Source organism: Sinocyclocheilus grahami, unplaced genomic scaffold (assembly GCF_001515645.1).
Source record: "Sinocyclocheilus grahami isolate Dianchi unplaced genomic scaffold, SAMN03320097.WGS_v1.1 scaffold91.1, whole genome shotgun sequence".
In the NCBI taxonomy this organism is placed as follows: domain Eukaryota; kingdom Metazoa; phylum Chordata; class Actinopteri; order Cypriniformes; family Cyprinidae; genus Sinocyclocheilus; species Sinocyclocheilus grahami.
The window spans coordinates 1,034,103-1,050,800 of NW_015505270.1; the positions used below are offsets into that span (position 1 = coordinate 1,034,103).

The 16,698-nt window shown below is 39.0% G+C and overlaps 1 protein-coding gene across 1 annotated transcript; it reads right to left on the reverse strand.

The window, feature by feature from the left end:
- Window positions 1–12,615: 12,615 nt before the first annotated feature.
- LOC107587290 (brain-specific homeobox/POU domain protein 3-like) lies at window positions 12,616–15,266 on the reverse strand. The gene is made up of 2 exons (XM_016275007.1): window positions 14,986–15,266; window positions 12,616–14,522 (listed from the first exon to the last, which is right to left on the reverse strand). Exons 1-2 carry the CDS (start codon window positions 15,103–15,105, stop codon window positions 13,629–13,631), a joined length of 1,014 nt encoding a protein of 337 aa, XP_016130493.1. The 5' UTR covers window positions 15,106–15,266; the 3' UTR covers window positions 12,616–13,628.
- Between the last annotated feature and the right edge of the window lie 1,432 nt (window positions 15,267–16,698).

Consider the following 16,698-nt stretch of genomic DNA (forward strand, 5'->3'; position numbering starts at 1 on the left):
CTATCTTTGTGAGGGCCAGTTTGAGTTTTAGATCATCGGAGTGAGGACTTGTAAAGTGAGGACATTTTGGCCGGTCCTCACTTTCTGAGACCCCTTTAAAGGCCTCACTTTCTGAGACCCCTAGGTAAAGGGTAGGTTTAGGGTAAGGGTTTGGGTGAGGCACTTAGTTCTGATGGGTAGGTTTAGGGTAAGGAGCTAGAGATTGCATTGTGTCAATGTATTTCCTCACAAAGATAGCTATACAGAGTTGAGTGTGTTGTGTGTGTGTGTGTGTGTGTGTGTGTGCTTTTATTAATTTGCCTTTATTCCGAAGTGACAAGAAATTACAGGGTATCTTACAGAGAGAAGAGGAATGCGACTGGTATATTTTCTATAATAATTGACAACACTTGTTTTAAATTCAAAAACGTTCCTTTAAATTAATATATCTTTTTTTCTTATACAGAATGTATTACTGTCATAGTCAACTTTAACATTCGCATCATTCATTGAGAATTTATTGGCTTCTGGGTGTCAGTTAACTTTATCTGTGTGACTGGTTTTGTTATTTTTCTTTTGTTGAGATGTTCAAGTCTACAACTTTTATCTCTGATCCTAAAGGAACTACTTTTGCACATATAATGTTTGTATCAGCATACAGGTTGGCTTGAATATAAGAATTAGATAATAATTTTGCCCTAACAGTGTCAGCTATCATGATCAACCCTCAGCTGTCATAGCCAGAAGTTTGTATACTTGTTCACATACTCATTTAAGTAAAAAAAAGTGAAAAAAAAAATATTTTTCATAACATGTCACAAGTAATCATGTCTGTGGAATGTGCTTTTAGCAAACACCTCTGTATTGCCTCTGGTGGTGTTTAAAACAAAAACAGTACCTACCTAAATGGTGCTGTCAGTGTTTCCAAACTGCAAAATCAAAGAAACAAGGCCCGGGCCTCCCCTGTTCTGGCATTCTTCATTTGCAAAATGTATTATATCCTTTAAGGCACAGCATGTTTACTAAGACCTCACACTACTTTTCTGTGTTGCTGATAATCGGCAGCTGTTGCATAACATGATTCGAGTCATATCATCGACATGTACAATGTGCACCCTTGCAACATCAGACTACAGTGCTTCCCCCTGCTGTTGTTGATTTCGTTTGATTCATTCAGTAAGCGTATTTACTCCCTCCGAAGCAAACAGGGGAAAGAAGCGAATCAGACGTGTTGTGCTCAAGCCTCCTCTAATTGCCGTGGACCTCTCCCTCCACTGGCTTTCTTCTGTCCTGAGTAGAGAAAAAAACACTACGTTTGTAGCTCACTGTTCAGCTTTTATCTATATTTTAAGCCACACACAAGGTGTAGAGTTGAGCTGGAGCTTGTTACAGGGGCCTGCGGCTGCATAATTCATGAGCGGGAGCGAGTTGCAGCAGCAGCTAAATAAAAGATCTTTCTTTCTGTGGCAGGACAGCAGCAGATACCTGTCCGTGCTGCTAGCTAGTGTCGTGGAACATGCAGGAAGATCAATACGCATTTGTGTGACACAAATCGCTCAGTCGACTGTGTGTCTTGAAAGTGATCAGTCCCCCAATGCTTGTCCCTAATGTTGATCCTCTCTAGGATGCCAAAAATACTCACATTTCAGTCACAACAGGCCTCCGTTACCTGATGTTCCACAATTAGAGGTGAAGGAAATGCAATTGTCTATCTATGAAGCCAATTACAGATTTTATGACTACTTTTTAACATCATAGCCAATCTTATAGCCATTCAACGCCCAATGAGCACGGAAGAGTCAGTGTACGTTAGAAGTTCCTTAATTGAAGGCAGTACTGAGCCCACTTTATTAGCCATTGGCGCTGAGCCCATTACAGAACACTCCAGTTTGCAGCACTCAAAATCCCTCAGCCTAGATTGCAGTGAATGGTGGATAAGGCAAGATTTAAAAATCATGTCAGGAGAAAAGACTTGATGTGCAGGCGGAGGCATAAAACCGCATACTGAAGGCGGCAGCTTCAAATTGGACAGCAGACTTTGCTGTATCTTTACAAAATGCATGAATCCACTGAAGACCCAAGATCAACCCCCCTGACTGCCTGTCTTGGTTTCTCTTTTTGGACAAAGCAGCCATGGTTCTGATGAAGGGCTTTGGAGGAGCATCTCAGGGAGCCGAGGAGCGACTGATCACGTTCTGAATGAGAGCTGGAGTGAGGGTACGAGGCTAGAGTCAGACAGAACAGGGGGTGCGGGTTCACATCTAAAGGCGCGTGCGATGTGGACTGAAGCGTGCGGAGCTGCACCGAACAGACTCTGGCTTTGACGTGGTGGAGAGGGGGGATGATCTTTTAAAAGCCTTCATTCTCCACCAGTGAAATTATTACCAGTATGTGAAAACAAGGCTGGCTTCAGGCTAGCCACCCAGGAGAGTGCTCAGCCTCAGGGTGATTTCAGAAGAAAGTAACTCAGGAGAAATAATGGGGCTGGGAGTACAAGGGGAAGGTAAAGGGAATTTTTATTTGGTTCACTCATAGTCTCGCTCTGCGTTTTCTCTGAACAGATAGATAGATATTTGGCATATTATTGTCACATTATACTGAAACGGTTTTGACTCAACATTAGCTGATGAAAGATATGGTGAATCCATTTATCAGTACTGTCACTGAGCATTAGCTCTCGTTTTTTTTTTATTCCATTAAAAGACGCTCATGAATATGCTAGTGTCAAGCTAATAAAATCCATTAATATTAAATCCGCCATAATACGCACCCTCTGCTCTCGTAATGGAGGTCCTGCTTTTCCTGTTAATGTAAAGGGCACTGCGACCAGCAGTATTTCTAGGTTTAATTGAGGCGATTCATTTTAGTACAAGGAATTTGGGCTATACCAGTATGATGCTCCAGTTAATCTCTTAAGTATTCCATAAGAAAAAACAAACAAACATTGCTTTTTCCTGATTCTTTTGGCAGATGTATTTTTCTGTGAGGTGCTGATTTCAGTAGAGAATGTTGGGGAGACGTTGGAACACAGGGTGAGCTATAACGCCATAAGTTTTAACAATTATACATTTAAAAGGGTGAAATCACTATCATACATCAAATGACAGTACAAGTTGCAAGTCTCTATGTAAATTATTAAGAATTTACCAACAGGACAAACAAATATTAAAATAAATAAACAAAATAAAATTGAACTTTTTATAATGTTTAAACATTAATGCTAAATGACAAAACGGTTATCTAACGGGTTATTATGGTCTCCCATGTACCTCTAAATATGTTTATCCTGCCATAAACCTTATGCCAGAGAAACAAATGGGCAGCCATCTTTAACATTTTGTCTTTGAACTTCTGTTTTTGCGGTTGCTATAGCAGTTAGCTGGTGAAGTGAATTTACTTACTGTTGAGTAAATTAAATTTGTCAAGTGCAATGTTCAAATCGGATGTCATAACAAATCTCAGTAAATCGGGAGGATTTTAAAATGAGTGGTTCATTGATAAATGCATAAGACCTTACCTTCAGTCTGTGGAAATACAAACGGAAGACAGAAGATAACTTGAGCAGCACTGAAAAGAGGCAGGATTACGTAAGGTCTACTTCCGCTTTCAAACCCAGAAACATAAACCACGCGAGATTATATCAATATAGGCTTAATGACAGGCAATAGAAGATTTGAAAAGACAAGCTAGACAGGTAATGATCACATCTAGTTAACATTTATAATTAATATTCGGCTGAAATGTTGTAAGAACATGTAAAAGAACAATATGTTTAAAGAGAATACAACGTTCTACAACGTTGTCCGTTGACGTTGTAGGCTACGTAGTCATGTCACTGGAAATTGAGTAATCACTGTCCCAATGTGCAGTGAGCCAGGGAACTTACCAGTGACCAAATTTGTGTAGCCTACAGGATATACTGATTCACGAGCTATAGGGAGCTGATTGGGATGCACCCATTTTCGCCTGAGGTAACATTGGCATTAGTATGCTGCGGAAGGAATTAGTATTGGGCTATGCTTCGACGAAACATAGGGTAGCCTACATATGAACATGCATTTTATTATAAATGCAGACAATAAATTGCAAAAATATAAGTGTTTTTAAAACATTTGTATCAGGGGTGCCCAAACTCGGTCCTGGAGGGCCGGTGTCCTGCAGAGTTTAGCTCCAATTTGCCTCAACACACCTGGTGGGAAGTTTTTAGTATGCCTAGTAAGAGCTTGATTAGCTGGTTCAGGTGTGTCTAATTGGGGTTGGAGATAAACTCCGCAGGACACCGGCCGTCCAGGACCGAGTTTGGGCACCCCTGATCTGTAGGATAGCCTATTTGGTTAGCTGAGCTCACATTCCAGAGGCCCAAAAAGCCAAGTTGGGTATAGTAAGACGAAAATAACAGAAATTCCAAGTCAACTCCCTGGAAGTCATTGAATTATTCCCACACTGGTCGAAGGTAATGCTTGTAATTTGCTGAGTCTAATACATGTGTAATAGACTGATCTACCTTACTAGTGAGTTTGGCACGCAATGGTGAAGCAAAACTGAAGCGGTGCTTTAGCTACAATTAACACTCAATTTCAAGTCCATATTGAATAAGCTACAGGAGATTTGAAGGGGGTTTCCTCCTCTATGATACCCATCATGTATATGGAATTCTGCACACCTAATCCTAGTCTTTTCAAAAGGGTGATTTTTTGTAGTGAGCACAAACCCAGAAAAGGTGTGCCATGGGCTGTTTAAATTTTCATGGCAAACCAACAGACTTTCCACTCTCCGTGGCCTCAACAGGTCGTTGAGTAAATCTCCAGGATGTCCAAGCAAATATACTTACTGAAATGAACTGGATCCTGTCCAGTCAAATCTTTAAAGGGTCTGCATGTCAGATTTGATATCCACATTGCGTTCTTTCATAATTCTCAACTGCCACTAGGCTTGACTACGCCATGTTTTGTCTTGTTTAAATCTGTCCAGTGTAGCCTATCCCCAGACTTGCTGTGTAGCTACATACATTTTTACAAACAATGAAGGCTGATGATTTCCTCTCCAAACATGCCCAGAGCTCGAGTAAGTAGAACGTTGAATCCTTTAGTCATCTCTGATTTTCATTAATAGATAGCGTGCTCATTAATCCGACTGTTGATGCCCTTATTAGCGCTCATCAATTCATTATTCATGGCCTGAGTGAATACAAAGAGAGCGAGAGTCTGTGTGGGACAACGCGGCCAGCAGCTAGAGTCCTCGAGCTCTGTTCCTCCTACAAATACGTTTCCAGAAATACCAGCACCGTTAGAGCTGGACGGAACCCCCACGACTCGGTTCGTTATTATTGCATATTGTCCTCACACACCGACAGGTATAAGCACACACTGGCCCCACAATGCCGCGGGTAAAATGTGAATTCATTGTGGGATGCTTGTTGGTAATTCTGTTAACAAAAGGTATCCTTAGAAGGAATTAAATATTTATTCATTCTATGAATAACAATTGGTTAGGGACGACTGGCTGTGTTTACTCTGTATGGCACATTCGGCTGCGCCTATCTGTTAGCAGAGCCGAGCGAGAGATATGTGAAAGAGGACCCTGTTGAAAAAACCAGCATATGCTGGTTAGGTATGTTTTGACACTGGGATGCTGGTTTAAGCTGGTCCTTTGCTGGTTTATGCTGGTCCTTTGCTGGTTTATGCTGGTCCTTTTGCTAGCTTATGCTGGTCATGTGTTGGCAAAGGACCAGCATAAACCAGCTAAAGGACCAGCATAAACCAGCAAAGGACCAGCTTAAACCAGCAAAAGGACCAGCATAAACCTGCAAAGGACCAGCTTAAACCAGCATCCCAGCGTCAAAACATACCTAACCAGCATATGCTGGTTTTTTCAACAGGGCAGAGTTTAAATTGATCACCGTTCCTGTAAAACTTGTTTGTGATCTCAACGTATAATTAGGACCGCGTTTGCACCTTCGGCCTGATTGCTTGACGCTGTTACAGAATGGTTTGTATAGTCTGCATTTATTTATAAGCAGGCATATACAATTTATTTTGACGTTCATATGACAAGGGAATCATTTATTTCCCAGATAGCACACATACGTCTGCAAGATGTCTGTTAAAGATCTCTTGATCTGGAAAGCATCTTCTGTTTACAAACATCTGACAGACATATTTCAGATGTCAGTTTTACATTCATTCTAAATCATAAACATCTTAAAGCCATCTAATAGACGTCTTTTTGGCATCTAAAAGGAAACGTCCTATAGACGTACTGCAGATGACCAAACACTCTAAAAAATACGTCTTGCAGATGTAAATGCAGATGTCAAATAGACGTCTCCGAGATGTAGGTGTGTTATCAGGGTTTGTTCAAGAAGTGTACATTTTACAGACTGTTATATTATGGATTTCACTTTTTTGATGAAGATGTTGATCATTCTTATACTTACCTGAAAAGCAGCTCGCAGCCATTTGACATTTTACATAGGCTACATCCGGAATTAAAACGTTCAAATAACTGGTCAATGCGGTTTGCTATATTCTTAAAATGAATTACATTTCTGATCATCAAACTGTCACTGCCTGGCAGAAACGAGGCTTCCCTGGCATTTTCCCATCTTTATTTATGCAATTGTTTATTTAAACTCTAAAAGGTTCTATCTATCTATCTATCTATCTATCTATCTATCTATCTATCTATCTATCTATATATCTATCTACCTACACTCTTAAAAATAAAGGTGCTTCAAAAGGTTCTTCAAGCGATGCCATAGAAGAACCATTTTTGGTTCCACAAAGAACCATTCAGTCAAAGGTTCTTTAAAGAACCATCTCTTTCTTACCTTTTTATAATCTGAAGAACCTTCTTTCACCACAAAGAACCTTTTGTGAAACCGAAAGGTTCTTCAGATGTTAAAGGTTCTTTATGGAACCATTTAGACCAAAAGGTTCTTCTATGGCATCGTGAAGCACCTTTATTTTTAAGAGTGTATTGTGTTAAGTTAGGTGTAAGTTATAAGGAAAATAGTGCAAAGTGAATGCATCTAATTTCAGCGCTTTAATTTCACCCTTATTTATTATTTTACTTTATTAAATTTGAGGAAAATACTGTCTTTTATATTAAAAATATGATTGCAGTTAACGAACAAGCTGCTACTTTTAAATACTGTAAAACTGAAAGCACACATCTTGCGCTGCTGAAGCAAACGTGGTTGCGTTAATTATATTTCTCATGTTGAGGTGCTTGCCTTCCTCACTCTTAATTACTAGCACGGACTCCCCATAACTGGGCTGAGTGGAGCTGGCGCAGGGTGAAAACACTGGTTAAGCAAATTGGTATTTAAATGTATACTCGCTGGCCTTCTTGCCTTGCATTATTCATTGCCGATACAAAAAACGTTGCACTTCAAGCCGGGGTTCTGCAGCAGGCGGACATGAAGTGCAGAAATGTAGGGCAGAGAATTGTGGTCCATGCACAGCACTCAACCACCGACTATTTCAAACTCACTCCTCGTCAGTCTTCACTCCTCATGAAGACTGATCATATATATATATATATGATATAGTACATATAGTATATGTACATATAGTACATATAGTATATCATATATATAGTATATATGATATAGTATATAGTACACAAACTATATACTTAATAAGTTAAAGTCTTTTTTAACTCTTTATTTCCCCATTATTTTAAAAACCTGTTGTGTCTTGGATGAATTAATTTCGAAGCATGTACTTGAGGTGCATCTTCAAAATTATCCGTCAGTGTATTTAATTTGATGAATTTTGTACCTCAGCTAAACGAATATGTTTAACTGGTGTCCGGCTACAAACATGATTTTATTTTGTATACCGGACCGTGCTGGGTATCTTGTCAGTTTTAAATAAATTATGTATGGGACATGATTAGAAGCTTATACGCATTACTTTGAACATATTTCTTTGAATTAAATGTGAGAAACTCATTTTATCTGTTTTGATTTACATACATTCATCAGCATGGACATATAGATCTAATAACTGATCTCCTTTTTTATTTTTATTTTTGACGTTTGGGTACATTTTGAACATTAGGCTCAATACTCAAACCAATACACATACTAGCATTCGCTTGAAAATATATTTTTTGTATACTTTCTAGACGTTCTCGTTGTCACTTTCGATTATAGGCTATAATGCAGTTAGGCCTTTTCATCATGTGTATGTATATAGAAAAAATAGAATTAGTTTTTAATACCTAGGCCTACTTGTTCTACTTAATCAACTGTTTTTTATTTGATCGTTTTGTAGTTATATTTATATTTCTTATTTGATATTTAATAAGAACACTACACGTGTCCTGACATTTGTTTTAATACGAGAAAGCATTTAGCTAAGCGAAGTATAAAATAGAGAGATGTTGCCTTGAGATGTTTGTTTTATCATTACTGAACAAAATGAACAATATTATAATTGACTTTGTCAGCACTGCATTGTGAAATTAACGTTGAACGAGGAGCTGTCCGTGGTCCTGAAGAAGTAAAGCAGCAGCAGTAAAGAAAACTGCTTAAATAAATAACTAAATGAATAAATTGTTAGTAACGGATAGGGAAAACAATGTGGGTGTTATTGTCACCACGAACTTTTAACGAAAGCGTTTTATATATATGGCCTATGGCCAATACAACAATCTTATTTTATTAATTTGAGTATTTCTTGCAATTGAATTGCAATATCCTAATTGCACTTCGACATTACACAGTAGCTCTATCTATCTATCTATCTATCTATCTATCTATCTATCTATCTATCTATCTATCTATCTATCTATTCATTTCATTTTATTTTATTTATTTTCTCTCTCTCTGCTAACTATTCCGCTGTGTGTCGGAATGAGCATGCGTTCTGTTGTGGTGAAACATCCTGCATATATTGTCATTAAAAAATCATGCTTCCCACGGTTTAACTCTTCAGCACTCCTAATGCTGGTGTTCGGATTTGAGTGTGTTCTCATGAAGTCTCCAATATCCATCATGGGTCAATAAGGACATATAAATCTTAACTAATGAGGATTCTTGATTAGATTACGTTTTGTTATTTAGACGATTCACAAGCAGACATATGGATGGATACATTTGATCATACAGATGGATCTTTGTGTTAGATTTTTCCCTTTTTATTTAGCCTCATACTGGTTGATGTTTCCTTTATTTTTAAATTCTTGTGAAACATATTCATCGTATTCAAACAAGATGAAGGTTAATGGGTTTATATATAGATTTATGGGGATTGATCCGTGATAGAATATTTGAATTGCATGCCATTTAGCAGAGCGAAGAACAAGATTTTTTTAAAAATCGGAAATAGTTTTCGCATGCATAAAGAGTGATACTTAGTCCTCACACCAAAAAGTCATAACATTCTGAACACTATTTCACGAATCTAATTCTATCTGATCAACATCTATCAAACATTTACAAGAATCTCACATTTCGCCCTCTATCCCAAGGGATGAAAGAAAACACCCCTATTAAATGTGTTTAATCTATAATTGTTTTTGAGTAAAAAAAAAAACGTTTTAATATTCAGGATCTGCATCTGGCACATCCATCATGAACGATTCATTTAAAAGGATAACATTTTACAGTAGTGTTCCTGTTGCATATTACACCCAAACATAATCAAACTATAACAAAGTGTATTTATATAAAAGCTCCACAATCAAATTTAAGCAGAATTTTGTTCATGTGTTTTACTCTGATGTATAAAATTATAAAAGTCATAATTAATGTAATGAAAAATAATGTCTGGGGTGACCAACAGATTTTAAATGAAGAAAATCTAAATAGCATGAAACTGATAATTCATTTTGACCAGTGACAGCATTCTTGGGCAAGTTGGACAAGAGCCAAATTACATGGGGAGTTAGATATTTTTTGTTACTCTGCTTTGTTTTGATGGCTTGTCAGTCAGTTTGTCTCGGTGCCAAATTTTCAGATTTCTCGGTGATCTCCAGCTGCTTCATTAGGCTTGATTAACTATACAAGATTCTTAATTACAACACCCATGTTTTAATACTTGTTGAATATGCATTATTCCAGTCTGCCCTATGGCATGCTCCTGAGAGATCAAATTATACAGTTATTTATAAATATTAATCCGCTGCTACTCAAAGCAAAGACAGCAAGTATTACAAAGATTCCCTTGTTCACCTTGTCAGGATGAATTTGAGTTGCTCTCCTTGTCACCTTCCTTTCACTTTCAGTTTCGCGCGTTGATTATTTTCATAACCAGGAATCTTTAAGTACAAAATCCACAACCAATGGCGATCAAAAACCAGCTCGGACCACACGTTTGGCGCTTTAGTAGGCTGTGCTTCTCTCAACGTGAGAACTCTGATATCTTGAGCGCTGTATTGGGCTTTTATATTAACGCGCTTGATAAATATTGCATTATACTGATTTAGAGCTTCCAGTGCCGGAGGTGTGATCTGATAGTCAAGCGCGCAACGCGGATAAAAACATGGGGAGCGCGCAACGCGGATGGAAACACAGACGGAAGTTTATTTACTTGCTGACCGCGCTCACAGTCGGGCTACAAGACGGGGGCTTAAAGTAATATATGAAACGTTACTGCAGCCATTCTCATTTTTTTTCTGCTAACGCTCGCAACTATAGCCTACTTCTTTCGACGAGCTGTGGACTGAGCCGGTCGAACGGGCCTTGTTGCTGCAATGTTTGTGAGGAAAGAGGGAGCCATAGTCATGTACCAGAGAGCTGATTCTCCAAGGCCCTCAGTCGAGTTGCACTCAAGACTCTGGCTTCATTAAAATTTTATACGCAGCGCTTGGCCAAGGTCTGTTTATGAAAATGCGCTTTCCGCTCCATGGAAAACACAAGACTGTAAGGAACCATGGGGAGGAATGTAAATCTAAGAGCGGAATTATATAGCTACACTTACACATATTTTTACTCCAGTTGCATTTGACTAAATAAAGTAACCAGTGCCACATTAAAAGCATTGCCTCACATTTGACGACTATATGTTCCATGGTTTCCACGGTTGATGAATTATGTAGATGATTTGGTGAGAGCTATGCAAATCTTCGATTTTGGGCACATTTGAACACCGTATAGCCTACCAGATTTGTCTCGCGCATTTCAAGAAATTCATGTTTCCAAACGCGAGAAACAATTGCAACCAGTGTGATTTCCTTTCATTATGAATAAACTGGTTTAAGCTGATAAAAGCTCGCTGAACATCACAATCTTGTACCAATCGCGCTTATTGTATTATGCAATAATCAAACAATCGCTCTTATATGTATAAATGCGTTTTTAAAGAAGCCTTTCAAATAAGTTTTCCACTGCCTTCAACCTTTAACGACTTGGGGCGGAGCGAATCTGATTGCGTAACATGTCTCTTGCCTTTTAAATTTAGCAGGAGACACAAAAAGAAACGGTGACCTCCAGTATGTGCATTATTCAAATCAAACAATTGACGCACACACTGTCGTTTACCACATGCAACTACACAGCAGCGCTCTTTTCTGTGATTTTATGGGGTGAATTATTATTTTTTATAAGAATGTCAAATCTTTTTGCGTAAGCGTCTTATTATGTAGGCTATAGCTTAAGTATTTAATATGTACTCGAAATCTTCATATATATTTTCAGAAATGTATAGTCAATTTTGTATTGTCTTTTTTGTGTATATTTTTGTTATTATAATCTTTTGTTTTACAAATGACAAATACAAAATTAAAAATGTCTTGGGGTTTTCTTTTTGTTTAAGACTGAGTCGAACAGACTTTTTTGTAAAAAATTACATTCCAGTTTATTTGAAGATAATTAGGCCTATTAACGTTCAATGACGAGAACCGTTGTTGTACAACATGAACTATCCGTTCAGCAATAGGATATCTTCCTATTAACAAACACTTGCAAAATCAATAGTATCATAACACTTCGTATTTATTATTCATAAATAACGAGTTTTATGGAATCAAAACCACCTGCTGAACGCCAGAGAGAAACTCAAACTCCTTGAAGTGAACTTATCTTCCTGTTACAGTGATTATGTCCGACTAATTACGTAACATAGATCTATACCAGAAACATTAATAACATTCGGAGTTTCCTCTTTCATAAATGATGTATTTAATCGTGCTTGTAAAACTTTATATGGATGTTAAGGGTTTGTTTTAATTCGTTTAATCTGGGCTTAACATCATGGACAAACTATAGTAAACTACAGGCACGTTACTAAAATTAATCATCAGTTCGTTACTTTTAGCCTACGATAATCGATTTCTTTAGCTTGCGGTGTATTTGATAATACACAATAAATGATCGCAGGCTATATTATGCATAATGACAGCAGCAGGAACGATAATAATAATAAACATCATGAAAGTTATACATTTTGGTTTACAATAAACCTGAAATGATCTCATACGCATTTCTCTTATTTAAAGAACGATATAATAATTATTGTTATATTAAGCAAAATAAATAAAAACTCAGAATAATAAATCAAGTCCAGGGACATAACACTCACTGCAGTAACTGAGGTAAGACGTGCATGGTTTATTGAAATTTCTGTCGCGTACACAGACACAGACACAGTTAAGCACACTTTCACAAATGAAACATGTGTGGTATTCAAAATAAATAAGCGCAAATAAATAAGTAAACGACCAAATCAATAAAGTAGAAATATAAATAGTCCAAACAAATAAGGAATCGGAATCATATCTACAAAGTGCAATGAATCTCTGAATATGTTGTGAAATGTTCCCATCTACAAACTTAGTGTAGTAGTAATAACAATATTAATAATAATAATAATTTAAGTGAAGACGTACGGTAGAAGGGGCTAGTCACAAAATAATTCTTAAATAATTTGATTGTCAAAGCATCGTTGGAGTGAAATTAGTTGCGACACACAACGCTTCGTGTTTTCTATCTATTTTACCCAAAATGTGTCAAAAATGAAAAGTCTAGTTTTATGCCCTATTTCCAAAATGACCACGAATGTGTCAAGACGTCAGGAATCATGAGGTAGACACAGAAAAGTATATTAATATGCCCGTGTGTACTTGCGTTCGCATGTGCGTGTCCTCTATTATTGCAATACATCAAAATGAATGTAAATTTCAAACGATAAATGAACACTTAACGCCTTGTAAACCATGCAATGGATCACAGCAGAACCTTCATGATTTTCTTCTGTAGCATATAAAATAACACTAACGTTTCTAGAATGGGACATCTTTTGCACAACAGCGTTTTAATCTTTCTTTCTTTTCATCCTTAAAGAAAAGAATTTCGATGCGTTCTTCACACAAAGAGGTGCAGTGTATTCACAGATATGTACAGATGGATATAAAAGAGTTGTTTTGAGTTAAGAGAATAATCATTATTCAGTTCTCGATTTGTACAATAATTGCAACCTGTAGTTGGTGTTGATTTTCCTCTCGTCCTCCGTCTTCCAGAGCGCGTTGTTCTTGACATATTGTCATGGCAAACTTTTGGTACACTTTCTGTCTCTGGGATGTTGCTCGCCCGGCTCCCCATTCCTGCGTGGGAAGCGTTTCGCCTCAGCCTCGAAGAGTTTTGTCGGCTCTGTTCACTCGTATGTCTGATGATTGAGTTTATTGAAATGCCTTATTCTGGCCTAGTGCGTTGCTGAAAACTTCATCCGTTTCTGCTTTTGCCTTTGATTACAAAACCACACGCGGACCACGTTTTTTTTCAGGTCCAGTTTCTCGGCAATGGCAGCGATTTTCTCCGACGAGGGTCTGGGCTGCACGGCAAAGTAAGCCTCCAGCGACCGCTTCTCTGGAGCAGCGATGGAAGTGCGTTTTCTCTTTTTGTCCCCGCCGTTAAAAATCTCCGGCTTGGTCATTTTCTCTCTCTGAGCCCGTTCTGCCTCCTCTAACCACGCTTCCAGAATTGGCTTGAGGGCTACCATGTTATTGTGGGACAAAGTGAGGGACTCGAACCGACAGATAGTACTCTGGCTCAGGCAGCCGACCCCGGGGATTTTAAGATTGGCTAACGCAGAGCCCACGTCGGCCTGCGTGACTCCGAGTTTGATCCGCCTCTGCTTGAAGCGCTCGGCGAAAGACTCCAGCTCCCGTGGGTCAGGCTCGGAGTCTCCACCGCCACCCAGAGAGGTGTGCGAGCCCAGGCTGTGGGGGTGCATGTTCATAGTTTGCGGGTGGTGATATGTGTGTGCTGACATGTGTGAATGCGGGTGAGAAGCGGTGGAGCAAACGTCGGAGCCCGGCATGCCTCCGATAGTGAGGTGGTCGAGCAGGTCGCCCTCCAGGCCCTGCGTCGGCTGGTGGTGGGGATGATGGTGGTGAGAAGTCAGCACAGACGGGTGATGAAGGTGCCCAGAAGAGGACGTGGGCGTGCAGGTCATGCTTGTCATGGTAGACATGGTGTGGTAGGTGGCATCTGGCTTGAACGGGTGACTCTTTTGAGCGACTATGTCCACCGCCGCCAGCGCCTCGGCTCTCTGGAGCAGGGTCTCGTCAAAGCCGGCAAAGATGTTACCCTGCAGCTATGTGACAGAGAGCAAGTGTAAGTATCAATGCCAAATCCCAGCAAGCCAGTTTTAAGTTGCCAAGACATTTTAAAGAGAACGTATACAACTAGATCACGCAGCCTGCATTTAGTTTTTACAGTGTTATAAAGTTTTATAGTATCAAATTGAGAAACCATCTAAAGCGGCACCAAAATGGTTAGGCTATGCAAATAATCGCTGATTTCGAAATTAAGTGCTGCTTCTGTGTTGTAAAACGTCTAATTTTTATTATGAAAAAAGCGTAGTAAAATAAATGCATGAGTGCAAGAGTTATTTGGGCGACAGTTTATTAAATAGACTGCATTTACATCAACAAAACCGATGCACTTCTATTTTTTTTCACGCGGAGAAAAAGTTTTAACCACTACGATTACAATGCAAAATGATTGCGGTGATAATGAATCGCAAACCAGAAACACAGATGAAATACTGAACTTACCGCAGGCGTGGGCAAACATGCTCGTCGGATAGCCTCAGAACTGGAATGTAGAGGTGTGTATTTAGGTTCGTGCAACATCGGATGCATACTAAACGGCTGTTTGCTATTCATGGACATCATTATGGCAGAGGTGAGAAAAGGTCGTTGCTCGTCTTCCTCTGTTTTGGCCCAAGCAGAGTGTCTACCTCGGAGAACCGGGATAATCTGGATGGTAAAAAGTGAAAAGCTATGCCTGAGGAGTCTTCTTTTCTGGCTTAGCTGTAGCCAGGTGCGAGCTGTCAATGTCTGTGAAACAGTAGGAATTTACGCAGGCACCTAACATATAACGCTGTCTTCTTTAGCCCCGCCCAGATAGGTACAGATCCCGCCCAACTACTATTGCAGTACCCTTAAATGTTATTGGTAAATTTGGCACGTGAACACGCCTCTGGAGTTTCTGGTCTCATCCCCCATCATGTGCGCTTGAGCAGAGTAGGCGTGGCTTTAGCTGTGAGACTCGCATGGTGTGTTTTCATTGGTGCTGTGATTTTGACAGGTTGCGCTAGATTGGTTGTAGGCCTATTGAACACTCCGATCTTTATGTGCACATGCTTTTAATTTCAATGCCTGTCATCGTATCTAGGAATTGTTATGATCTTAGTAAATAAAATAGTAGTTAATACTCAGGATTTCTAATGTGCAACTTTTTATAAATGTCATTGTACATTTTTTAGCTATACATTTGATCATATTTATACATTTTTACTAATTTATGTCCTTTTATCATCGTTTGTCACACAAACTGATAAAATGTAATTCTTAAATACACGTTTTGTGCATTTTGTTGTGTGAAGCAAGTGACTTTTTATTTTCTTCATGTGGCCAGCCTTAACAATTTGGTACATGAATTAATTATTGTTCATTTACTTTGTGGTATGCACCACAATATGGATTCTTAAATAGAGCATAAACAGGCTGGGATGATAAGAGCCCATGTACAATTAAATATTGATTTAAAAAAAAAAACACAGGTCAAACAAATGAAAGTAGTCAATTAAATATCTCAGTCTGACAAATGAAATGCTGGAACCACCATCCATTTGCATGAATGAATGAATTAAAGAAAAACTGTGGTAAAAAAAAAAAAAACGAAATGCTTCCAGTAGATAAAAAGTCTTGGTTCAGTGAATTGATCACATTACCCTTCACGCAGTGAAGTTGCTAACTTGGGAACTTCATTATTGGAACTTGACTATTTGATCAGCACCTCTTCAAAGTGGGTTGTGTGTTGCGCAGGTTTTGTTGGTACTGCATGCAAGCTGCTCTGGTTTGGCTTGTGTAGAGCCCACATATCTATCACTCTAATTGGTGCTGAAACCCCAGACACGGACAATAAAGGCCCACAATGGAAGAAGGAGTCTCTGCGAGTGTGACTCAGAAACCTGAGATGCAGACACAGATAGCAACATCGTCCCCTCGTGCCTTGCTCTCCGGCAAGGCCTTGGCACCCGCTCATCAAATATGCATCAATGCTGCCATCTCTCCCCCAGCAACCACTGTCACTGGGGACTCCAAATGCTGAGGGACGGACAGAGAGGCACAGCAAAAGTGACAGAACAGAGAGAGGCAGTCTGGAAAAGAGAAGAGGGCTCAAAGAGTGAGCATATATATGTCGATAGAGAGACAGACATGCAGCCGAGATGATACAAGCCATACTTGTTGAATCTATTGAGT

Excerpts from the sequence above, each read along its gene's own strand:
- LOC107587290 (XM_016275007.1), bottom strand. The coding sequence starts at position 15,105 with ATGATGTCCATGAATAGCAAACAGCCGTTTAGTATGCATCCGATGTTG. Across the intron at positions 14,523-14,985 it reads CATGTTTGCCCACGCCTGCG|CTGCAGGGTAACATCTTTGC; the intron begins GTAAGTTCAGTA and ends TCTGTCACATAG.